At 37.0% G+C, this 11,224-nt stretch overlaps 1 protein-coding gene across 1 annotated transcript in view; it reads left to right on the forward strand.

Annotated features, from left to right (window-relative positions):
• CATSPERT (catsper channel auxiliary subunit tau) overlaps positions 1 to 11,224 on the forward strand; it is a 145,785-nt gene that overhangs the window by 17,059 nt on the left and 117,502 nt on the right. The window contains exon 5 of the mRNA XM_017875604.1: positions 9,239 to 9,350. Within this exon, the coding sequence (XP_017731093.1) occupies positions 9,239 to 9,350 (112 nt within the window). The remainder of the gene's footprint in view (positions 1 to 9,238; positions 9,351 to 11,224) is intronic.

Consider the following 11,224-nt stretch of genomic DNA (forward strand, 5'->3'; position numbering starts at 1 on the left):
TTTTTTTTTTTTTTTTTTTTTTTTCTGTATTTCTTGTCCTTTTTTTGCTATGCTTCAGTCTAGGTATTTTCTTCTGACTTATATTCTAGTTCACAAGCTCTTTCTTGTTTCTATTCTGCCATTAAATCAATTGAATTCTTAATTTCAGTTATTTTATTTCTCAACTATGGAATTTCCCTTCATTTTGTAGTTTCTATTTATCTGCCAAAATCCACAGCCTTGTCTTTTAATTCTTTGGACATATTTATTATTATTGTCTTGGTCAGCTCGGGCTGCTATAACAAATACCATAGATCGAATGGTTTAAACAACAGACTTTTATTTATTTCAGTTCTGGAGGCTGGGACGTCCGAGATCAAGGTGCCAGCTGATTTGATCCCTGCTGAGGGCCCTCTTGTTGGTTCGCAAATGGCCTTCTGTTTACCATATCCTCACACTGTGGAGGGAGATCATCTCTCTCATGTCTCTCACTGTAAGAGTACAAAATCCCATTCATGAGGGCTCTTCCCTCATGACCCAATTACCTCCCAAAGGCCCTGCTTCCAATTAGTATCACATAAGGGAGTAGGATTTCAACATATGAATTTTGGGGTATGTACACTTTTCAGTTTATAGCAATCATTGCTATTTTAAAATCTAAGTCTGACCATTTCATTATCTGGATCTTCTGGGAGTCTATTTAAATTATTGGGTTTTCTCTTAGTTTTCAGTCAGTTCTTATATTCTCACATGCCTAGTTGTTTTGATTGAGTGCCAGACATTGTATTTGAAAATTTATAGAACTGTTTTGAGGATCTTAATTTTAATTACATATTCCTACAGAGAAGGTATACATTTGTATCTGGCAACCAGCTGGGCTAGGAGCACTAACAATCCCAGATCACTTTAATTCAATTAAGACTGAAATTGAAATGATTTGAAGCTGGGCTTTAGTTCCTGTGAGGGGGGTTAGTCTCTTTGTGGTTTATTCTTACTCCTAGTGTCAGGACTGGGACTAGGTGTGAGGCACATGAGGCAACTAGGTCATAACATTTAAAGAGACAGTCATTATCTTAAAGCCTTTTGGGGTCCCAACTGGGTGTTTACCAGGACTTCTCATCCCGACAAGCCCTGGACTCAGGTTTTGTTCTGACATCCTTATGTCTCTATCTCAAAGCTCTGCTCAGCTTTTAACTTCTTGGCCATCTCAAAGCATAAATGCCTTGAAGGAAAATGGCACCAAATGATGGGCTCCATGTCTCTGGACTTCCTTTCTGTCTGGAATCTTTGGTATGCAAATCCTTGCTGTCTTTATAACTCAGTGATTCTTTCCAACACAATTTAGACAATGTTTTGTCCAGAATTTATAGTTGTGTGGTGAGATGATTGGTCTGAAATAACCTAGTTCAGAATCACAGTGATCACTTTAAAGATCATAGTATCTTTTCTGAAAGAACTTAAGAGTATAATGAGTAGAGACATAACAAAGCAAAACAAATAAATTATAAATTAAGAAATAAACTACGAAGGTATCAAAAGATGGTAGAAAATAAAGGAGGTGACTGATTTTATAAGAATTGTTAGAGAAGGGGTTGGGCGCAGTGGCTCACGCCTATAATCCCAGTACTTTGGGAGGTCAAGATGGGTGGATCACAAGGTCAGGAGATCGAGACCATCCTAGCTAACATGGTGAAACCCCATCTCTACTAAAATACAAAAAATTAGCCGGGCGTGGTGGCACACACCTGTAGTCCCAGCTACTCGGAAGGCTGAGGGAGGAGAATCACTTGAACCCAGGAGGCAGAGGTTTCAGTGAGCAGAAATCGTACCACTGCATTCCAGCCTGGGAGACAGTGCGAGACTCCATCTCAAAAAAAAAANACAAGCTCTTTCTTGTTTCTATTCTGCCATTAAATCAATTGAATTCTTAATTTCAGTTATTTTATTTCTCAACTATGGAATTTCCCTTCATTTTTGTAGTTTCTATTTATCTGCCAAAATCCACAGCCTTGTCTTTTAATTCTTTGGACATATTTATTATTATTGTCTTGGTCAGCTCGGGCTGCTATAACAAATACCATAGATCGAATGGTTTAAACAACAGACTTTTATTTATTTCAGTTCTGGAGGCTGGGACGTCCGAGATCAAGGTGCCAGCTGATTTGATCCCTGCTGAGGGCCCTCTTGTTGGTTCGCAAATGGCCTTCTGTTTACCATATCCTCACACTGTGGAGGGAGATCATCTCTCTCATGTCTCTCACTGTAAGAGTACAAAAATCCCATTCATGAGGGCTCTTCCCTCATGACCCAATTACCTCCCAAAGGCCCTGCTTCCAATTAGTATCACATAAGGGAGTAGGATTTCAACATATGAATTTTGGGGTATGTACACTTTTCAGTTTATAGCAATCATTGCTATTTTAAAATCTAAGTCTGACCATTTCATTATCTGGATCTTCTGGGAGTCTATTTAAATTATTGGGTTTTTCTCTTAGTTTTCAGTCAGTTCTTATATTCTCACATGCCTAGTTGTTTTGATTGAGTGCCAGACATTGTATTTGAAAATTTATAGAACTGTTTTGAGGATCTTAATTTTAATTACATATTCCTACAGAGAAGGTATACATTTGTATCTGGCAACCAGCTGGGCTAGGAGCACTAACAATCCCAGATCACTTTAATTCAATTAAGACTGAAATTGAAATGATTTGAAGCTGGGCTTTAGTTCCTGTGAGGGGGGTTAGTCTCTTTGTGGTTTATTCTTACTCCTAGTGTCAGGACTGGGACTAGGTGTGAGGCACATGAGGCAACTAGGTCATAACATTTAAAGAGACAGTCATTATCTTAAAGCCTTTTGGGGTCCCAACTGGGTGTTTACCAGGACTTCTCATCCCGACAAGCCCTGGACTCAGGTTTTTGTTCTGACATCCTTATGTCTCTATCTCAAAGCTCTGCTCAGCTTTTTAACTTCTTGGCCATCTCAAAGCATAAATGCCTTGAAGGAAAAATGGCACCAAATGATGGGCTCCATGTCTCTGGACTTCCTTTCTGTCTGGAATCTTTGGTATGCAAATCCTTGCTGTCTTTATAACTCAGTGATTCTTTCCAACACAATTTAGACAATGTTTTGTCCAGAATTTATAGTTGTGTGGTGAGATGATTGGTCTGAAATAACCTAGTTCAGAATCACAGTGATCACTTTAAAGATCATAGTATCTTTTCTGAAAGAACTTAAGAGTATAATGAGTAGAGACATAACAAAGCAAAACAAATAAATTATAAATTAAGAAATAAACTACGAAGGTATCAAAAAGATGGTAGAAAATAAAGGAGGTGACTGATTTTTATAAGAATTGTTAGAGAAGGGGTTGGGCGCAGTGGCTCACGCCTATAATCCCAGTACTTTGGGAGGTCAAGATGGGTGGATCACAAGGTCAGGAGATCGAGACCATCCTAGCTAACATGGTGAAACCCCATCTCTACTAAAAATACAAAAAATTAGCCGGGCGTGGTGGCACACACCTGTAGTCCCAGCTACTCGGAAGGCTGAGGGAGGAGAATCACTTGAACCCAGGAGGCAGAGGTTTCAGTGAGCAGAAATCGTACCACTGCATTCCAGCCTGGGAGACAGTGCGAGACTCCATCTCAAAAAAAAAAAAAAAAAAATTAGAGAAGATATTTGAGGTAACATTAAAGGAAAGGAGTCAGCATACCAAAGATCCAGGGCTAGAGAATTACTGTATGAATCTGTATGAAAGCTCTAAGATAAGAAGAGATTATGCCTAGAAAAAGATGGCAGCCATTGAAATGAAGCAAAAAGCAAGGGGGAAAGTGGCTTAAGACCAGATAGGTGGAGACCAGATTATTCAGAGCCTTAGAGACCATAATTTGAATTTTATTCTAAGAAAAATAGGAAGCCAATGTAGGTGTTTTATATTATTTTCCTTTTTCTGTTCTTTCTTTCTTTTTTTTTTTTTTTTTTTTGAGATGGAGTCTCACTCTGTCACCTAGGCTGGAGTGCAGTGGCGTGATCTTGGCTCACTGCAACCTTTGCCTCCTGAGTTCAAGAGATTCTCCTGCCTCAGCCTCCTGAGTAGCTGGGACTACAGGTGTGTGCCACCAAGCCCGGCTAATTTTTTTGTACTTTTAGTAGAGATGGGGTTTCATCATGTTGGTCGGGCTGGTCTCGAACTTCTGACCTCAAATGATCCACCCGCCTCGACCTCCCAAAGTGCTGGGATTACAGGCATGAGTCACCACGCCCAGCCTATATTATCTTTTAAATATAATATTTGATCCAAAATAATAATCCATAATACTAATGTAAATTATGTGTAAAATAATATAATGATACCAACCAGTACTCAACCTAACCTAAAATCTAAAACATTATGGATAATTTGTATCTACTTATCGGCTTCTCTCCTATTTCATCCTCCTGCCTATTTCCCAGAAGTTAACTACTTCAATGAGTTTTTATTTTTTGCCTTTTGAAAATTAATTTTTAAAAAAAATCATATATGTAGGATGCTTAAATAATACATTATTTCATTTTGCTTACATCACCCACTGTTATGTTTCTAAGACTCATCTATGCTGTTTCATGGCATTCCATTTGGTGAATATACTGCAATTTTCATTTGTTTACTAATGATCATTAGGTGTATTCTCTTTTTATTGCTGCGTAACAAATTGTCACAAACTTAGTTGTTTAAAACAGTATCTATTTATTTTCTCACAGTAAGTCAGAAGTCTGGGCAGAGTGTAACTGAATTCACGAGGCTGGCCGGGCGTGGTGTGTCTTGCCTCTAATTCCAGCACTTTGGGAGGCCAAGGCAGGCCGATCATGAGGTCAGGTGTTTGAGACTAACCTGGCCAACATGGTGAAAACCCGTCTCTACTAAAAATTCAAAAATTAGCCAGGCGTGGTGGCAGGCACCTGTAATCCCAGCTACTCAGGAGCCTGAGGCAGGAGAATCGTTGGAACCTGGGAGGCGGAGGTTGCAGTGAGCTGAGATCACGTCACTGCACTCCAGCCTGGGCGACAGAGCAAGTCTCCATTTCAAAAAAAAAAAAAAGAGGCATTTCACAAGGCTGAAATACAAGTGTTGGCCAGCGCATTCTTATTTAGAGGGGTTCTCTTCCAAGTTTGTTCAGGTTGTTTGAAGAATTCAGTTTCTTGTGATTCTAGGAGCTTCTCTTCTTCTGGAACTCCCATAATGTGATAATTTGTTTCTTTAGCTGTGTCCTGTGAGTCCTGTAGCCTTTCTTCACTCTATTCTTTTTCATCTGCCTGTATTATTTCAATAGACGTGCCTTTAAGTTCAGAAATTATTTCTTCTGTGTGGTCTGGTCTCAATTGTACATTTCATTATTTTTTTTTTTTTTTTCTTTTTGAGACAGAGTCTTGCTCTGTTGCTCAGACTCGAGTGTAGTGGCACTATCTCGGCTCACTACAATCTCCACCTCCTGGGTTCAAGCAGTTCTCATGCCTCAGCCTCCGAGTAGCTAGAATTACAGACGTGAGCCACCAAGCCTAATTTTTGTATTTTTAGTAGAGACAGGGTTTCACCTTATTGGCCAGCGTGGTCTTGAACTCCTGATCTCAAGTGATCTACTCACTTTGGCCTCCCGAAGTGCTGGGATTACAGGTGTGAGCCACTGTACCTGGTCCACAGTTTTACATTTTATTTCAGTCATCGAATTCTTCAGCTCTAGGATATCCGTTTGGGTTCTTTTTATATCTATTTATTTGTTGAAATTCTCATTTAAATCATGAATTGTTTTCCTGATTTAATTGTCTATCTGTATTCTCTTATATCTGAGTTTCCTTAAGATCATTATTTTGAATTTTTTTCTGACATTTCACGTATTTCCTTATGATTGGGATCTGTTACTGGAGAATTGTTGTTTTTATTGAAGGTGACGTTTCCTTGCTTTTTCCTAATTCATGTGTCCCTACATTGATTTCTGTGTATCTGATGGAAAAATCACCTCTTTCAATCGTATGTAGTAGATTTCCCAGGGAAATATTTGTATGAATATTGTATGACATCTTGGGATATCAGATTGGTGGGGCACATTGGCCCAGTTCTAGGTAGATTCAGTAGTTCAGTCTTCATATCGTTTTTCAGCTATAATCTATAGTAGTGGTATTTGCAAGTTTCTCAGTAGCCTAGGCTGAGAGAGTCTATAGAGATGGTGGTGTGACTTTGTCAGGGATGGTCTCACTGGGCTGTTTCTTAAATGGGTGGCATGCAGTGGCTTGTCTGGCCTGGGAATATGCCTGCCCAGAGCAACTTGTGGGGCTGTTTCTTAGGCCTCAGTTGTGGGCACACAGCTCTTCAGCTGGCCTGGAATCCTGTCTGCTAGGGGCAGCCTGTAGGGATATTTCTTGGGCCTGAGATGTGGGTGCACAGCTGCTTTGCTGGCCTGGTGATGTTTTTGCTGGGGGCTGCCCACAGGGCCGTTTCACAGGTCTGGGAGTCAGGTGCAAAGCTGCTCAGGGGCATGGCCACTGGAGGTAGCCTGAGGAGCTGTTTCTCAGGTCCTGAACATGGGCTCTTGGCTACTTGCCCAGCCTGGGGATATGCCTGTCAGGGGCAGCCTGCAGGATGGTTTCTCTGGCCCTGGAATTTAATCTGTTTTTAGGCCTAATGATGGAACAGCTTATGGATGTAATACCTCTTTGAATGAGATGAATATGAAAATTGATATGTCCATAAGTAGGGCTACTCGAATTATCAACTTCTAGTGGTTATAGATCTCCTGGTTTAAGGTCTGTTGTAGGGATTATATAAGAATCAAACTTCAGGTCTTCGTAGTCTGTATATTTATACCTAAATATCATTGCTAGTCTATGGTTTTTCAAGTTAGAGAAGAGATACTCATTTTACCTATCATGTATAGGATTCATAAAGACAGTAAAGTAATTAGGATTAAAATAATAGTGAGTAAGATAATTAATACTGTTTCTACTTCTTAAGCATCTATTTTGTGTGGGTTAGTTTAGTTGTTAGTATTAGTGAACTAACATAAAGGACTAAAGAGATAATTAAGAAAATGGTTATTACAGTGTGATTGTGTAAGTGTAGTTCTTCTATAATAGATGACGCTGCATCTTGAAAGCCTGACTGGAATAGGTATACCACAAAGATATAAAGAATTTTAACTTGTAAATTAACTTTGACAAAGTTATGTAACATTTTTACTAGTATTTTGCTTGTTGAAAAAGTCATAATGGTTATGAGGCTAGCCTGAAACTAGTTATAGGGGTTTGACTCCTTGCTTTCTTATTTTAGTTTCTATGTACGTGGGCTTTTTGATTGTATAATATGGTTATGGGTGGCCATGAAATCATTCGAGATTTTTAGATGAAAGTTCCACTACTGAGACTTCCCATTTTGAAGTGAAGCCTTCTCAGATTATGAAAATTATTAATATTACTGTTATTAATTAAATAAATGAGCCTATTGATGAAATGGTTTTTCATGTTGTATATACATTAGGGCAGTGACCTATAGTAGACCAGAAGTGTAAGGTCTTACGCTTTAGTTTCTGAAAAAAATATTTAAAATATTATTTTGAACTCATAGATTTAAACATTTGATAGGCTGCAATCCATTGCAATCCATTGCAGGTTTTAATCTTTGTTAAAGTGTGTTGGTCTATTTTATGTGAAATTAATTTGTCTGAATTTTTTGCAGGAGAATTGGCTTAGAAAACGCTTCTAGCTTCACAGATTCACACTTCTGATGTTTTCATTTGGGGTGTGTGTGTGTGTGTGTGTGTGTGTGTGTGTGTGTGTGTAGTATAATGGAATGCTTTTTAAGATTTCCTAGGGTCCTGTCCTGGAAGAGATACTTGGCTGGTCAGTTTTGAGTGTTCATAGTGGTTAGGCTGCTCTGGGCCCTTTAGATCTTACCATGAATCTCGAAATGAGAAAAACCCTCCCAGTTTCAACTGCTATTCCCAAATTGTCTCTGCAGACTACCAGATTTTTGTACTAAAACTATATTTTATTTATAATGTTCACATCTATATTCATGAATGAGATTAGACTGTAATTTTTCTTTTTCTTAATGTCTTTGTCAGGTTTTATTGTCAAGGCCATTATGTCCTCATGAAATGAATTGGGAAACATTCTCTGTCTTCCATTTAATCCTTGTTAATTATATCTTTAAGTTATTCAAGCTTTTTGAAGTTTCTTGGATTAGAAGATACATCCTTTTTTCACTTGTTTTATTGTGGAAGATATTGTATATGTATTGAATAATTATATATATATAATCCTTTTTTTCACTTGCTTTGTTGTGGAAGATATTGTATATGTATTGAATAATTATATATATATAATATATATAGTGTTATGGACTGAATGTGTGTCCCCTCAAATTCATATGTTAAAATCCTAATCCCCAATGTGATGTTATTTGGAGGCATTGCCTTTGGAAGATAATTAGGGTTAGATTAGGTCATAAGGGTAGGACTATTATAATGATGGGATTAATGCCCTTATAAAAAGAGAAAGAGACACAAGATCCATCTCTTTCCACCATGTGAGGATATAAGAAGGCCATCTGCAAACAAGGAAGACTACTCTCACCAGACACTGGATCTGTCAGCACCTTGATCTTAGACTTCCTGACCTCTAGAACTGTGAGAAATAAATGTCTATTGTTTGGGGGAGGGATAGCATAAGAGAAATACCTAATGTAAATGATGGGTTGATGGGTGCAGCAAACCAACGTCACACATGTATACCTATGTATCAAACCTGCACATTGTGCACAAGTACCCTAGAGCTTAAAGTATATTTTTAAAAAGTCTATTGTTTAAGTCACCCAGTCTGTTGTATTCTGTTATAGCAGCTCAAACTGACTAAGACTTATGGTTTAAATACTAAGAGTAATACATATTGAATAATTTCTGTAACATGTATATATAGCCTAAATAATGATGATAAGCCCATTATGTACATATTTATGATTCAGGTTAATAAATACACCACCAGTAATATCAGAAATATGTTTTGTGTACCCTTCTGAGATTACATCCCTGTCCTTAACTGTCCCCATGTAACTAGTACCTTGATTTTTGTTGTAATCATTCCCTTTCCTTTGACTGTATCCCTAGACAATATATTGTTGGTTTGTCTCTTTTAGAACATTTTATAAATGGATCACATTGCATGTATTCTTCTGTGAATCATACCATATATATTCTTCTGTCACTTGCTTTTTTCATTCATAACTGATTTCTTTAGGCTGGAAAAGATGAAAAAAGAATATAGAAATCTGAATACATGGATAGACAAAGCTAACTATTTAGAAAGCATTCTAATGCCAAAATTGGAACATAAGGATACTGAGGTAATTGACATAATACATTCTCCTATTTACAGCTTTTAATACTTTTTATTAAGAATGGGATTATGATAATTAAAAGTGATGATCAATTTTTTTGTCCTTGATATAATAAAATACTTTTCATGGTTCAGGTACTTACCTGTTTTGATAATGTGCCATTCAATGAATATTTATTGATAATTTGTAAGGTTTAATAGTTATTGATAATTTATAAGGATGTAATTCATATACCATACAAATGACCCATTTATAGAACTCAGTGACCTTTAGTATATTCACTGAGTTGTGTATCCGTCACCACAGTCAATTTTAGAACATTTTTATCACCTGCGAAAGCAACCCCATACCCTTTAGCCAACACCTCCCAATTTTTCCATCCCTTCCACTAGCCCTAGGCAGCAATTAGTCAACTTTCTAACTCTGTAACTTTAGCCTGTTCTAGACATTTCATATAAATGGAATCATACAATATGTTGTCCTTTGTGATTTGCCTCTTTTGCCTGCCATGTTTTTAAGTTTCACCCCTGTTGTAGCATGTACCAGTACTTCATTTTTTTCTCTCTCCAGATAACATTCCATTATTTGGATATACCACATTCTGTTTATGCATTCATCAGCTGATGGGCGTTTAGGTTATTTCAATTTAAAAGCTATTATGAATAATGCTGCTATGAACATTTATGTGCAAGTGTATGTGTAAACAAATGTTTTGAATTCTCTTGGGTATATATAAAGGAGTGGAAGCTGGATTGTGTAATAATGCCCTGTTTAGATTTATGAGGAGCTTCCAAACTGTTTTCCACTGCAGCTGCATCATCGTACATTCCAACCAGCAATGTATGAAGGATCAAAATCTTCATCTACCCTTTTTAACTTTTAAAAATTATTATTATACCCGTCCTAGTGGGTTTGAAGTGGTATCTCATTGTGGGTTTGATTTGCATTTCTCTAATGACGAATGATGTGAACATCTTTTCATGTGTTTACTGGACATTCATATGTCTTCCTCGGATAAAATTTATTCAAATCCTTTGCCAGTTTTAAAATTGAGTTATTTTCTTTTATTGTTAAGTTGTAAGAGTTCTTTGCATTTTCTGGACATTAAACCCTTATCAGAAATGTGAGTAAGGTTTAATATTTAGAAATACACTCTAACCTATACATGTTGACTTGGAAATAAAGGATTCATAGCTTTCTCAATGGATGGATAAAACATTGACTATGATCACAGTCTCAAATGGTAGTTATAACATATTGATATTTTCATGTTTTTTAATGCCTCTGTGATAAATGGGCAGAGTTCTGCTGCTGTTGGATAAACTGATTAGTATTTACCAATACACTATTCATATTTTGGAGACACTTTGGAGGACTTTTTATTAAAGGGACTAAGAACTTAGGGTTCTTATTAAAAGATCAGTATTTTTTAAGTGCACACTGATCACTTTACCTTATAATTCTCCTTAGAATTTTGTAAAGAGACACATCACTTTTAAGTTATAGGCCAAAATGTATTCTAATAAAAAAAGTAATCTGTTTCCTGGGGGTATCTTCTCATACCCCCTGAAGTTACAATATTATGTAATTTATCTTGTAATATTTATCTCCTACATCCATCATTCAAATACTCCATCCATTCTTGGATACCCTTTCTTTGGAACATCAACTCCTGGTCAGAGTATGCGGCTCCTTAAAATAGTGCTGTTTGAATTGATTTTCTCACAAACCCATCTCCTTCTTGTCTTCTGTAAATTTGGGTGTGGAGGAAGGTGTATTGTATTAAAGTGGTTATGAAGGCAGAGGAAAATGTTTTAGTTCTTCACATATTTTCCCCACTATATTTTCTTTTTTTTTTTTTCTTTTTTTTTTTTTTTTTT

This window comes from Rhinopithecus bieti, unplaced genomic scaffold (assembly GCF_001698545.2).
Source record: "Rhinopithecus bieti isolate Rb0 unplaced genomic scaffold, ASM169854v2 scaffold_980, whole genome shotgun sequence".
In the NCBI taxonomy this organism is placed as follows: Eukaryota; Metazoa; Chordata; class Mammalia; order Primates; family Cercopithecidae; genus Rhinopithecus; species Rhinopithecus bieti.